The sequence below is a fragment of the Penaeus chinensis genome, chromosome 37 (assembly GCF_019202785.1).
Source record: "Penaeus chinensis breed Huanghai No. 1 chromosome 37, ASM1920278v2, whole genome shotgun sequence".
Taxonomy (NCBI): domain Eukaryota; kingdom Metazoa; phylum Arthropoda; class Malacostraca; order Decapoda; family Penaeidae; genus Penaeus; species Penaeus chinensis.
Window position 1 is genome coordinate 3,347,805 of NC_061855.1, and position 15,000 is coordinate 3,362,804.

Consider the following 15,000-nt stretch of genomic DNA (forward strand, 5'->3'; position numbering starts at 1 on the left):
TTTTCTTCTTCTCATTTACGGAACCGAAGTATCGCCAAGGAGATAAAACGATGCAGATTCAGTCTACGATTAACAGCCATTAAGAGAGGGAGCCTCGAAGTGACGTTGTTTCTCGAGCTTGAGAAAACGTGTGTCAGAAAACTTCATCATTCTTGTGTGAAGTTCATAATTTCTTTGAAGGGAATATGCGAGGGAGATTTTTATATGGATTGGATAAGACTGGATTTCTAGGCTATAAAGTGGATAATCAGAGAATTTGAAAAATCGTGTGAATGTTTTTTTTTTGCGGGGGAAAATTTGTTCATATTATTATTACTTAATTAAACTTTATTTACAACGATGGATCTTTTAAAGTTAATTACATTATTTGTGAAAGGTGATATCATGAATTACTGAATTATGTAAACTATGTATCAGGAAGTATTTATTAGTTATGGACTTGATTAAAATGAAATTCACAATATATTACCTTTTATTTGTAAAAAGTTCAAAATACGAACACCATTTCTAAAATATGAGTTTCATATAAAGAATATTTGGGTGATTGTGTTTTGGCAATTAATTTTTCCTTTTACATATTTTAAAGTTAATTATATCATCTATGAAATGCTGATTCATATAAACTATGTATCAATAAGTATGTATTAGTTATGAATTCGTTTCAGAATCAAATGCACAATACATTGGCTTGTATTTGTAAATAGTATAATATACCAACACTACTTATATTAAATTACATTACTAAAAGTTTAGGGAGAAAATGTAATGTTTTGCAAATAATTTTCTCTCCCCCCCCCCCATATATCTCTCTCTTTCTCTCTTTCCCTCCCTCTATCTCCCTCTACCTCTTTCTCCTTTTCTCTCTCTCCCTCTCTCCCTCTCTCTCTCTCTCTCTCTCTGTATCTCTCTCTCCCTCTCTCTCTCTTTCTCCCTCCCTCTCTCCCTCCCTCCCTCCATCTTCCTCTACCTCTACCTCTTTCTTTTTGTCTATCTCTCCCTCTCTGTCTCCGTCTTCCGCCCTCCCTCTCTATATATAACAAATAACTTGATTGTTACTCCTCCCTCCCTCTCCCTCTTCATCCCTCAATCTCTCAATCTCCCTCTCTCTCTCTCCCTCTCTCTCCCTCCCCCCTCGCTCTCTCTCACTCTCCCCCCCTCTCTCTCTTTCTCTCTCTATCTATCTATCTCTCTATGTATATCTGTCTCTCTCTCTCATTTATTTAATTGAAGATGACCTTATGTCAGCTGGATTGTTGAAGGACTGGTTATTGCCAAACCCGAAGTAGGAAGGAGCCTAAAAAGGTCAGCAAAGGTCAGGTGAACCATGACCTGGTCTCGAAGGTGTTTAGTCAAGTGAATGAAAAGGCAAATTTAGGTCGACGTTTAAGCAGGAACCAGGAAAATCGAGTTGGAAAAAAGTGTTAAGGGTTTTTGGTTTCGTGGCCAAGGCGAGTGTGTGGGGGGGGGGGGGGGTACATGGCTGAACACATGTGGTTGAAGGTACGTGTGTGTGTGTGTGTGTGTGTGTGTGTGTGTGTGTGTGTGTGTTTGTGTGTGTGCATGTTGGATGTAGACGAGGTTATTCTCTTCCTCTTTCTCTATCATTCTCTTTCTTTCTTTTCTCTCTCTCTCTCTCTCTCTCTCTCTCTCTCACTCTATCTCTCTCCCTCTCACTATTCTCTCTGAAGCTCCTTGTATAAATCCGTTAGCAAAACATATGCTAATTTTCCTTTCATTCACAAAAGCAATCCAATTATATAGGAAAAAAAAAACAGCCTAATAACAGACACTTTGATGGCACTACCGCACCCAGGTAACACAACTTAATATTTTCTCCCTTTCGTCATGAAAAACAGTTTCCAAAAAAAGCTGGTGTTGCAGCTGGTTTTTGCATCTCCTGCAGCTGGTATCTTACGTTCTACACCAGCTTGTGTGGCACTAATAGAAATACTCGTAACAGTTGGTGTAAAGTGATTCACAGCTGTTTTCCGCGGATGGTATAGTGTAAGTTGGCAACAGAATCTGAACAACTGTTATTTTGTTTGGGTGATTTCACGTCCCATGAAGCTGGAAACAATCTTTACGACTGGTATAACATCATTGAATTTTTCACCACACCCCACATTCCCACTGATACGATCCCCAGAACTGTAATAACACCCCAGTCTTTATCCACAACATCCCTACTCCGTCACAACAAACAAATTAAAAACACGAACATCACGCTAACTAAACATTACGTTCCATGCACACATACAAGATCCTAAACACCAACATCACACCAGCTAAACGTCACCTCACACTCACGCAACACACAAACTCAACACCAGCATCACACTTTCTAAACATAAACTGAGCATAAACACCACACTTTCTAAACATCACCCGAGTTACGCCATCACAATACGCATAAACTCAACACGAAACACCACGCTTTCTAAACATCACACCAACGCCATCATAACACGCAAAACTCAACACCACACCAGCTAAGCCTCACACGCAAACTCAACACCATCACACCAGCTTAAACACCACACCACACTCAGGTCTCACGGATGCGATTTTACAAAGAGCGTAGAGATGCCAGATGTCGAAATCCAACGAATTCAGTCTATAATGTGACTATTTCACGATTATGATACACGTAAACCATATAACGTAGAAAATAACGTTGCAAAAAAACAAAAAAACAAAAAGCAATAAAATATTTTCCATAAAGGCTTCGTGACTCGCAAGGATCATTTAGTAGCAACTGTTTTGAGGCAAGTCTCCTTATGCCAGCGCGATATGATAAAAGTTGTTTGCAATGTGTAGTCAAAGCTGTAAGTCTAGGGAAACTTCGTGTGCATTAATTTCAATAAACCATTGATTTTTTTTTTTTTCATTCGTTTATGTTCTTTTCAGTTTTTCGACACCAATGGTCATGCTGACATTAGTAAATCCTTTTAGATCCGAATTCAAAACAAGGAAACCCACAAAATCAACTCAAGAGACGCAAAAAGACATATTTTTTCACTGCACTGTGTATATTTTATTCGCATGCCTAGATAAATAAATCCGGGTTCGTGTAATATCCTGAGGTCACTAGGATTTTTATCCACTGGGGTCGGAAAAGGGATTATCTGGCATTCGGGGGAAGGGAGAGGTTTGAGGGGGAGGGGAGATAGGGAGGGAGGAAGATGGGGAAGGGAGAGGGGTGAGTGGAGAGGAGGATGGGGAAGGGAGAGGGGTGAGTAGAGGGAGGAAGAGGGGGAAGGGAGAGGGAAGATGGGGAAGGGAGAGGGGCGAGGGGGGGTAGGGGGCATCACATGACTTTTGTAACGTTAGATAAACTTCTTAGTCTACCTTACGTGGTCTATTAAAATTTTACGGTCGAGGTATATTTTCACAGTATACGACATCTCTTAAAATAATATTCTACACCCAGTGGGAAAAAAAATCAGCCTGTCAATTTACCTACAATGTGAGCGTAAATATGTTTTATTTACTTATTTATTTATTTATTATTATTATTTTTTTTTTTATTCGTGACCACAGCCTATGGTATCGTGGACGTGACTATGTATAGTTTTATCATAATAATAACATCCACTTCATCGCCCTATCGCTGTCATTTGCAATCCATTTAAACAAAACATCTACTCCTCAGTTTAAACTTATCCTAATATTACGTATTTACCTGGAAAAAAAGGAAAAAATTGTGATCTACTAACGACGCCTAGCAACACTGCATTCTCCGGGTATAGTGACATCGCTACCGGGATAGTGTCTACGAGCGGGTCACCATCTCCCCGTCACCATAAGCCCAGCATGACTAGCTTAATGCAACGTGTGGGATCCTTACTCTACCTCGTGAATCCGAATGCAACGAGATACCAACATGAAGACGAAATTCCGAATTATGTTGATGAGGTAAATGTTTTTGTGGTTATTGTGGCGACTGTTAATTTTTTTTTTTTTTATTTGTATTATTATTTTTTTTTTTTTTTATAGTTTTGTATCTTATTGGGCTAATTCAATGTTAATTATGTTGATAATCATGCTGTAAATGTGTTGAATTATATTATTGTTCAGACTGTTTTTTTAAATCCTTTCTGTCTTTGCACTGTTAAAATAATGTTAATCCTGCTGTTAATTATAATGTTAATGTGCTGAATAATATCATTATCAACTTAAAAGTGAATGATTATTAAGTTGTATTCTGTATATAAACAAACGAATGACACAGTTTTATTATGCTAAATCTGCTTTATTTCTACACCTTTACACCTAGAATACATATACTTAACTATTTATTCCATAAAGTACTAATAACTTTGATAAATGTACTTGGCTACCTACATACATACTTTCTTAGCTACGTTGCTATTTACGCATACTCAATTATATATGTAAATACACACACAAACATATCTATCTATATCTATCTATCCATCTGTATATCTATTTCTATGTATCTACCTGTCTATCTATCAATCTATCTCAATTTATCTATTTCTCTATATATACCTGTCTATCAGTCTATCTATCTATTTATCTATCTTCTACCTATCTACATAATTACTCGTTTACCCGTCAATTATTCTATTTTTATCTATTCATTCAATTAACCAATATTTTTTCTCTCGTTTTCTTTCATTTATTCCAATCCTTTATTTCTTTTTTCATTTACTTTCAGGCAGTTCCATTATTTATAGCCTTTATTCTTCTCGAGGCAGCTGTTCGTTTCCTGTTAGGAAGGGAAGTCAGAGTGAACGAAAGCATTGCGTCCACTGGTGTTGGAATTCTGCACGAAGCAACGGGGTAAGTGAGAGTGTGAGGGAGAGAGAGAGGGAGAAGAGGAAGAGGAAGAGGAAGGGGAAGAGGAAGAGGGAGAGGAAGAGGGAGAAGGGTGAGAGAGGGAGAGGGTGAGAGAGAGGGAGAAGAGGAAGAGGGTGAGAGAGAGGGAGAAGAGGAAGAGGAAGAGGAAGAGGGAGAGAGGAAGAGGGTGAGAGAGAGGGAGAAGAGGAAGAGGAAGAGGAAGAGGAAGAGGAAGAGGAAGAGGGAGAGGAAGAGGGTGAGAGAGAGGGAGAAGAGGAAGAGGGTGAGAGAGAGGGAGAAGAGGAAGAGGAAGAGGAAGAGGAAGAGGGAGAGGGAGAGGAAGAGGGAGAAGGGTGAGAGAGGGAGAGGGTGAGAGAGAGGGAGAAGAGGAAGAGGAAGAGGAAGAGGGAGAGGAAGAGGGGGAGAGAGAGGGAGAAGAGGAAGAGGAAAGGAAGAGGAAGAGGAAGAGGGAAAAGGAAGAGGGAAGATGGAAGAGGGAAAAGGAAGAGGTGAGAGAGAGGGAGAAAGGAAGAGGACGAGGAAGAGGAAGAGGGAGAGGGAGAGGATGAAGGGAGGTATGAAGAGGGAGATGGGTGAGAGAGGTAAGGTGAGAGAGGAGGGAGAAGAGGGAAGAGGAAAGGAAGAGGGAGGAGAGAAGATGTGGAGAGAGAGGAGAAAGGAGAGAAGAGGAAGAGGAAGAGGAAAGGAATAGGGAGAGGAAGAGGGTGAGAGAGAGGAGAAGAGGAAGAGGGTGGAGAAGAGAGGGAGAAGAGGATGAGAAGAGGAAAGGAAGAGGGAGAGGGAGAGGAAGAGGGAGAAGGGTGAGAGAAGGGAGAGGGTGAAGAGAGAGGGAGAAGAGGCCGCTGCCTCGTCCTCGTCGCGGCCGCGGGAGCTAGCGAGGTAGCCGACGGACGACGGACGAGGACGCTCCCGAGGCCGCGGAAAGCGGCCGCGGCGCGGCCGCGGGTGTCGCTGCGCGGCGCCCCCCCCCCCCCGGCCGCTGTCCGCGGCACAGCAGTACGCGGGCTCGGACGCGTTTCGCGACTCGGCGCCGGTGAGCTCGCTGGCCGTTATCGCGCTGCGGTTCCCGCCTCTTCCTCTTCCTCTTTCTCGGTCCGCGTGAAGCCTTCTCGTTCTCCCGGTCTCTCCTCTTCCTCTCCGCTTCCTCTATCACTCTTCCTCTCTCCTCTTGCCTCCTTTGATCTACCGCGGTCTCTTGATAGCGTCGATACTCTTATGGCGCCTTGCCCCGGTTCCGGGCATTCGTCTTCTTCTTGTCTTCCGCTGCTGCCTCTCTGCTTCTTCTTTCGTCGGGCTGCTGTCGCGGCCCTGTCTGCTGCGTTGTCCTGTGCTTCCATTTCTTCTCCCTGCTGCGATTAGCGTCTTCCGTCTGCGTGTGTAGTCTTCGTCCCGGCGTCTTGCGTCTCTTCGAGTGTCTGTTTACTTTTCTATTTCAGTATTCGTCGCCTATTTGCTTATTCATTTTCTTCTTCTCTCTCGCTCCCCATCTCTCCATCTCGCCCCACCGCTATCTCCCTTCGGCCCATCCTCTCCTCCCCACCTCCTCGCTCCCCATGCTCGCCCTCCCCCATCCCTCTCTCTGCGCCCCCGCGCGATGCTCTCCCCACGCTCTCTCTCTCCCCACCTCTGATCGCTCCCCATCCTCCCCCCCCCCTTGTGCTGTCCGTCCCCTGTGTTCCGCGCCCCCCTGTGTCCTTTTCTGGGTCCACTTGGTCGCAGTCTACCTCATGGCGCTTCCGCAGTGCGGTTCCTATTTATCTTCCTCTTTTCCTCCCCACCACCTCCCCCCCACACAGTCCCACAACCACCCCACCGCACCCACCCACCCCCCCAACACCCTCCCCAACCCGACCAACACAAACCCCTGGCCCCTACAATACCCCAACCCACCAAAACCCCTACCCCCAACCCCCCACAATCCCCAAATTCAACACCCCCCTACCCACACACCTCCCACCAGCCCTCCACACACCACACGAGTCATTAACACCGCGCCTCGGCCTACACCCTCCTTGTGCAGGCCACCACTAATAGCCCCACCCCGTAGGAGACAACTACCCCCCAAACCCCCCAAACATTCACTCCCCTCAAACTTTCCCATGCTAGTACACAATATCCGCTATTCACCAAGTCATCACAACCATAATTCTAATTGACTTATGACGCACCACCACGGTTCTCACCCTTTCATTCATATCCTCCCTCACCTACCTTCACAAGTCCTCAAACGTTCACGACCTTCCATTCATATACCTACTCACTTCCCTAACCTTTCATTTTCTTCACTTCTTTTCATTCACTTCCGTCATATCCATTCAATCCCTCTCTCAATCTCCATTACGATCTATACATCACTTCTTTTTCCATCACTTACCTTACACTCCTTTCATTCCCTTCTCTCTCCATTTCGATTATTTTCTTCACTTCTTTTCATTCACTTCCTTCACTCCTTTCATTCCCTTCTCTCTCCATTTCGATATTATTCTTCAACCATCATATTCATTCACTTCCTCACATCTCCTTTCATTCCCTTCTCTCTCCATTTCATTCATTTTCTTCACTTCTCTTCATTCACTTCCTTCACTCCTTTCATTCCCCTTTTCCTTCGCAGGTTCCTCACCGTGGGCTTCATTCTACTAGGATACGAGTCGCTGTACCAGTGGCGTGTCCTAGACTGGCCCTGGGATTCCCTAGTTACCTGGTGGGCATCGCTTCTTCTGGTTGATCTCTGCTACTACTGGGTCCATCGCGCTAACCATGGTAACTGGTTGTTTAATTGGTTAGGTGGTTCGATGTAAGATGAGTTTGGGTGGATTGAGATGGAGTTGGGTGGTTAGATGGTTGGTGGTTAGATGGTTGGGCGGTTAGATGGTTGGTGGTTAGATGGGTGAATGGTTGGGTGCTTAGATAGTTAAATAATTGGGCGGTTAGATGGTTGGTGGTTAGATGGTTGGGTGGTTAGATAATTGGATGGTTAAATAGTTGGGCGATTAGATGGTTAGATGGTTAAATGGTTAAATGTTTGAGTCCATCGCGCTAACCACTGTAACTGATGGTTGTTGGGTGGTCAAATGGTTAAATGGTTGGATGGTTGTGATAAAAAAGGGATAAATAGTTTGGGAGGTTGATTCTTCTTCATCCTAAGTACCAGTATTATCTTTGTTATTGCTGTCTTCAACATAAATAAAAGTAAGACATGAAACACCATCTTAAATACGTGGAAACAACTGCAAATTTATAAACAAATTTCGCCTCAAGATAACGCAATGCAAAGGAAAATATTAATCTCGAACAACTTTTTTTCTTTTTTTTTTCAAAAATTGACCTTCCTCTGGATCGTTTAAGCGATCCCTAACGTCAGCACATTAAAACACGCATAGATTTTTAAAACCTCGGACCTGGAAATGCCACTGATTTAAATATCAAAGACCTGGACCCCCCCCCCCCCCCCCCCACCGAGGGAAACGACGTATTCAAAATTCGACCTTCAACCAAATTCCTTCGCTCTTGCAGATATCAGCTTCTTCTGGATCGTTGAGCAAAACCCAAATCCATCATAAACCCATAAATTATAAACCCATGTATGTATAATTACAAACCATTATAAACCCATAAATTAATTAAGAAACCCGACCTGGAAACCCCACCACCGAGCCAACCGACCTATTAAAATAAAGCAGAAATTAGCTTTGATCGTTGAACAAAACCCCTAACCCGAACTTATTATAAACCCATACATTATAAACCCATAAACATATAATTATAAACCATTATAAACCCATAAATTCATTTAAAAATCCGACCTGGAAACCCCACCACCGAGCCAAAAATTAAAAAAAATTAAACCGCCTTCCTTCGTCCGGGCACGGCAAAGGTCGCGGGCTCGCGAAACGCGGGACGGTCGGGGGGCCGCCGGGGTAACCATTCCCCGTCCCCGCCCGTTTTCTGGGGTCGGTTTGTGGCCCTCCCCTTCACCACTGGCGACCGCTCCCGTCTGGGCGTCCGGAATGGTTTTCGAGTACGCCCCCCTCACTGAGGTGAAACCCCTTTTTGGATGGTTGCTTCAGAGGGATAAAGAACCAGTTTGACAAAAGACAAAACCCCCTTCCCTCACTGAGGTGAACAGCCTTTGGATGGCTGCTTCAGAGGAAGGGGGGAAACACTTTGAAAAGACACAGGTCCTTTCCTTCTCACTGAGGTGAAGAAACCTTTGGGTGGTTGCTTCAGAGGAAGGGTAAGGAACTGCCTGGCAAGAACGCAAACCTCCCTTCCCTCACTGAGGGGAAAACAAGCCTTGTGGTTGGCTGTTTTAGAGGAAGGGTGAATCTACTTCAAAAAGACACAGGTCCTTTCCTTCCACACTGAGGTGAAACAACCTTTGGGGGGTTGCTTCAGGGGAACGAAAGGAAGTGCCTGACAAGAACGCAAAACCCCCCCTTCCTCCCCTGAGGTGAAACAGCCTTTGGGGTGGCTGTTTTAGAGGGAGGGGGAACTACTTTGAAAAGACACGGCCCTTTTTCCCTTTCCTCACGAGGTAAAACCCCCCCCCCCTTTTTTGGGTGGTTGTTCAGGGGGATAAAAGGACCCCTCCCCCTGGAAAAGTGCAAGACTCCCTTTCCCCTCACATGCGGTTGAAGCAACTTTGGGTGGCTGGGCCCCAGAGGGCCCGAGCAAAAAGGGCTCCAAACAATGATGTCTCGTAGGTGGAAGGGCATCCCTTGGTCTCCCCAGGGGTTTACACCCACCCACGGGGATTGCCGTGCGTGGCAGCCTGTGCGCTGTGGAGACGAAGGAGTTCCCTGGAGGTTGAGCGATTTCCGTGAACAGTACGCCTGCGGCTAGCAACACGCCTCTTTGTCCTCTATTCCAGCAAGACAGGCGCCCGATCCCGGCCGGTCACGGCCCAAACGGTGGGCTCCCCCGGGAGGCTAGGGGCAGCATTCCATGCCGCCATTTGGGGACCCCAATGGGCCGTGAGTGCCGTCCAATGGCTATTGGCTGGTAAAAATCCTTCATCACTCCTGTTTGCTGTTAGACACTGGTTTTTGACACTCAGCTTCCCCTTGTTGGACTCCCTGGGGGGTGGGCGGCGGGAGAGGAAAGAAGCACTTACCAATATTCCCCTGGAAAAAACAATCAAACCCCCACACGACTGATAAAAATGTTGACAAACCGCGCAAGGCCCAGACCACGGTAGTCACCATGAAGGCATATGCGCCTTCCTGGCAAAAGAAAGCCCAAAACACAGGATGACACTGTCCCCCCCCTGCTGCTAAGGTGGACAAGACCGAAGCCAATGGGTCTGTCCACCGAAAGTCAAAGATCTTGACTCGCGAGCTGGCCTCTCCAGGCCACACTAAGCCAGGGGGGCCCCGATTCACAGACGGGCCCCCCCGGACTGAGAGGGGAACAGGCCTGAACCAGCCGCATCAGCTCCTGCCTCCTCAAAACAAGGCCGAAGCCGAAAGGCGGGCCGAAGCGTCCGAGGCCGGATACCGACTCTGATTTAAGATCGGGACCCCCCTAAAAAGCCTTCACCCAGTTCAAAGTGCCAGCTAAAACCGAAAGCTTTTGACAAGCCCACCAATTGGTCAGGGCATTGGATTTGCAACGGAAAATCCGTTGTCGATCCGGGCGCCCCAGATCAGGGCATGACATAATGCCCAAAGATCAAGCTACCTTTAAAATTTTCCTCCGGGAAACGAAGGGGAACTGATGGGAGAAAAGTGAGTCCCTTTCCCCACTAAGTCCCGAGGAAAAAAGAACCAAGATGGTGCTTTCTTGGGTTCTCAGTCTCGTACATGTGGAGGGTGATCGCATTCCAAACCCACAGGGTGCAGGCTTCCCGAATGTCGAAGGGGAAGACCCCAACCAGGCAAGTCCGGTGCCATAAAGGTGCCCCCAAACCCCTTTCCCTTGATCTGGTAAAATGGGGCACCTACACCTTCGAAAGTTTTGTGCCAAACCACTTTTGGTGTTTCAAGTGCCAAAAATACGGTCACCCCAAGGCTAACTGTACAGCCAAGCCCAAATGTGGTGTCTGTAGCAGGCACAAAAAACACAGAGGTATGCCTCAAGGATAAAAGAGGAAAAGAGGGACACAACAGCCAAATGTCCCAACTGTGCCAAGAGCATCATGCCTGGAGCCTGACTTGCTCTGCCAGGAAAAATGGGGGGCCCTCAGGCGAAAGATTGCTCAAAACCGACCAGCCCTTTGTTCCTCCCCCACCGGGCACCCATTTCTGGGGAGGAAAAAAAGCGAAAAGGCCCCCAAACTCCTAAGGGAAGGAACCGCCCCCACCCGGACACCGGATGCCCCAAACAAAAAGGAGTTTCCGACAATCCCAAAAGGTGCAGAAAAAGAAACAAAGAAAAAAATTTTTCTAAAAAGCACACAAAAACCTCCCCAAACAGATGATCACTCCTCTTTGACGAGGACGATATGACTCTCCTTTTTAATGTGTTGTCACAGCAGAGCAACAGCCCTGGGGAGGTCGATTTGGGGGAGGCCGAGAAGGCAGTTTGGGTCGCCATGAGGCAATGACCCAAAACTGCCCGCAGCCTGAAGGGAAGAAACGCTGGCTAAAAAAACCACCCCTCACCCTCCCCCCAGGACGAGATCCCCCCCCACTCCAACCGGGCCCCATGCTTCACGGGCAAAAGCAAAACAGGCTGAATCTGGCGCCAAGCCAGATCCCCGCTGCCCCTTGCCCAGGCAAGGCCAGCAAGGCCCGCCAAGAAAAAGCCTGGAGAAACCCGAACCAACCCAGTCAGAAGCTACCAAAGGCTCTCCACCCCAGGGAAACCCAAGGATAGCCTGACAACAGACGAGGAGCCCTCAACCAGCGAGGACCTCGCAATGGAGTTGTCAGACTCCGACGATGTCTCTGATGTAACTATCACTGAGTAACATCATGACACACCATCTAAGCATCCTACAGTGGAACATCAATAGCTTCTCTGCAAAGAACGCTTTTCTCCAAGCAGTAGTGCGATCAAGGAACATTGACATTGTCATGCTCCAGGAGACATTAACAGTGGACACTGTTCGCTTCTCAGGGTACCATGCCTTCACACTGCCACAAACACCTGGCAAGAGAGGCTTGATCACCCTTGTGAGAGCAACAATCCCCTGCTCCGCAATAGCCGATGCATCGCACTGTGGAGACGATGTTGAATCCCTTGCCGTCGAGGTTCACCTGGCCGGGGGGCCCCTCAAACTGTACAATGTGTACAGCCGGCCACGCTGTAAAAGCTTAGACATCAGCCAGGTCTGTGCTTCTGCTGCACACGACCGAGTGATCATAGGGGGAGATTTCAATGCACACCACCCCATCCTGGCTCCCTGCCGGGCACCGGATGCGGCCGGCTATCACATAGCTGACGTGCTAGAGACATTCCCTGAGATCGCTCTCCTCAACACCCAAGAGCCAACGCATGTCAGAGGAGGGGTCCTAGACCTCACCCTGGCCACTGCGACTCTGGTGGGGAGGATTGGCTGGTGGGTCGATGAGACCGTCACAAGTGACCATTACGGCACTATAACTACCCTCATGGATGCTGGCCCAGCCGAAATCCTAAGACCAAATCCAAGATGGAAAACAGACAAGGCCAACTGGCAGGCGTTTCAAAACGCCTTGGCCCTCTGTCTGAGATGCAACAATCCCCCACAAAGCGAAAATGTGGAAGTGCTCGAAGCCAGCCTGCTAAACGCCATTAATGAAGCAGCCTCACAGACCATACCCAAAACTCGGCCTGGGTCCAGAAGTCACAAAGACGCCTGGTACTTCAATGACGAGATCAGGGAGGTCAACCACAGGGTGAACATGTGCCGAAAACTATTCCGAAGGCAAAGAACCCCTGACAACCTATCCCTCCTAAGGGAAGCTGTCACGGATGCCAAGGAAACTGCCAACAGAGTCAGGCAGGAAAAGTGGCTGGAATGGTGTGAGTCCTTCGACCACCAAACCACCCTTTCAGAGCTGTGGCAACGGGTCAAGCGAGCTACCAGCCGCTCAGCCCCGAGGTGCACCCATCACGACCCCCAAGCAGAGGCTAACAGACTGGCGCACGAGTTCTCTGCGAGAACGAGCAGCAACAGTCTGCCAGCCGAGCTGAGGGCAAGACAAGAGCGTCTACAGCCAGACAGACACGCTCAGATCAGAGAAAGGGCAGCCGAACCCGATAACTCAGACGTTATCTTTTCTCTGAGGGAACTAAGGAAAGCCTATAAAACCAGTTCCAACACAGCCCCGGGCTCTGATGGGATCTCGTACCCCATTATCTCCCACCTAGGACTAGCAGGTGAGCGTGCACTCTTGCAACTCATCAACAAGTCCTGGGAAACTTCCACTCTACCCCAGAGTTGGAAGAGGGCTACCATAGTTCCCGTCCCAAAACCAAAGGAGCCGGGGAAGTACCGCCCCATCTCTCTGCTCAGCTGCCTGGCCAAGACGGCTGAGAGGATGGTACTAACCGGCTTCAATGGAAAACGGGACCCCCCGCACGAACACCTTCACGGGTTCACAAGGGGCATGGGCACAGCACACAGCTTAGCCACGCTCTTAAGCACAATCAGCAAGGGCCCAGCTGTGGTGGTATTCCTTGACCTGGAGAAGGCTTTTGAACTGGCAAGTCCGCTTGCCATTCAGGAAAGCCTGATCCAGAAGGGAATCAGAGGAAAGCTCTTGGCTTGGATAGGTGACTACTTCAGGAACAGGACTGCCAATGTCAAATTCCAGGGTCACCTATCGCAGCACATGCCGCTCGAAAATGGAACGCCACAGGGTGGGGTTCTCAGTCCAGCCCTATTCAACACTTTAATGTCCTGCATCCTCAACATAAACCTCCCAGTGGGGTGCCAGATCATCTCGTATGCAGACGATCTCGCTATCACCTCCACTGGACCACGCAGCCAGAATAAAGCCCAGCGTTGTCTGGACCTCGTGTCAGAGGAGTGTTGTAGGACGGGACTAAAGATCTCTGCTGCCAAATCCAAAGCCATGGCTTTGAGACAGAGAGTTCGAGGCACAAGACTGAAAATCCAGGGAGTGGAATTAGAATGGGTCAAGGACTACCTATACCTTGGGGTAAGGATAGACCGGACCCTCTCCTTCCATAAGGAGGTCCAGTACCTGGTTGACCGAACCAAAGCAAGACTGTCTGTCATGAAAGCAATGACTGGGAGACGCATAGGGGCCAGACACAAAGTACTAAGATCATTCTATGTACATGCTGTCCGGCCCATTGTGGACTATGCCTCAGTCGCTCTAATTGCTGCAAAGAAAAAGCACACAGACAAATTAGAAACAGTCCAAAATGAAGCTGCCAGGATCATTCTGGGTGCCCCGAGGTGGACGAAGGTCCTCAACCTCCTGATGGAGGCAAACCTTCTCCCCCTGGACTCACGAATCGATCTAACGGCAACACAATTTCTGTCAAAGGTCATCCAGGCTCCCAGGAACACAAGCCTAAGACAAAAATTAGTCAGATGCCTCGAACAAGACAACGAGCTCGTTGCAAACAACTCCTGGCTGTCTCATACAGCCAGGGTGTTGATACGCCATCAGCTCAAAGAACAGCTTCTTGCTAAGGGCATGGACTCCCCCCACCCCGACTTTGCCGAAGCCCCGCCGTGGGCACTGAGCCTGATAGAGTTCAATATAATGAACCTGTCAATGAAAAAGAGCCTATACCCCATGCCTAGCCTAAAGGCAGAAGCCCACAGGGTCATTGCAGCCATCACTCCTCCGGGTAGTAGAACATACTACACGGATGGATCGGTCGATCCCTTGAGCCACACTGCAGGCGCCGGCTTTGCAGCTAGGGATGCCACACGATCCATGAGGGTAACAGACAACGCCTCCTCGCTACAGGCAGAGGCAGTTGCAATCATGGGAGCCCTAGGCCACGCGTCCCTAAGGGAAGGACACGTGGTCATACACACAGACTCCAGGGCAGCCATTGACTGTCTTCAGCACAGCTCACCCACAGACAACATCTACCTACTGACCACGATTCTCACAATGGCACAGAGAATTCTTGCTCAGGGTAGAAGAATTATCATCAATTGGGTCCCAAGCCACATCGGCATCAGAGGGAACGAGCTTGCTGACAGACTAGCCGCCGCTGGCAGGGGTATGCCCCCAAATCCCATGACGATAAAACCGAGCCGAA

The 15,000-nt window shown here is 48.0% G+C and overlaps 1 protein-coding gene across 1 annotated transcript in view; it reads left to right on the forward strand.

Moving 5' to 3' along the window:
- The first annotated feature begins 11,469 nt into the window (after nt 1–11,469).
- Nucleotides 11,470–15,000, forward strand: part of LOC125045727 (alkylglycerol monooxygenase-like) — a 6,271-nt gene continuing 2,740 nt past the window's right edge. The window contains exon 1 of the mRNA XM_047643158.1: nt 11,470–11,593. Coding sequence (XP_047499114.1) covers nt 11,470–11,593 — 124 coding nt within the window. The remainder of the gene's footprint in view (nt 11,594–15,000) is intronic.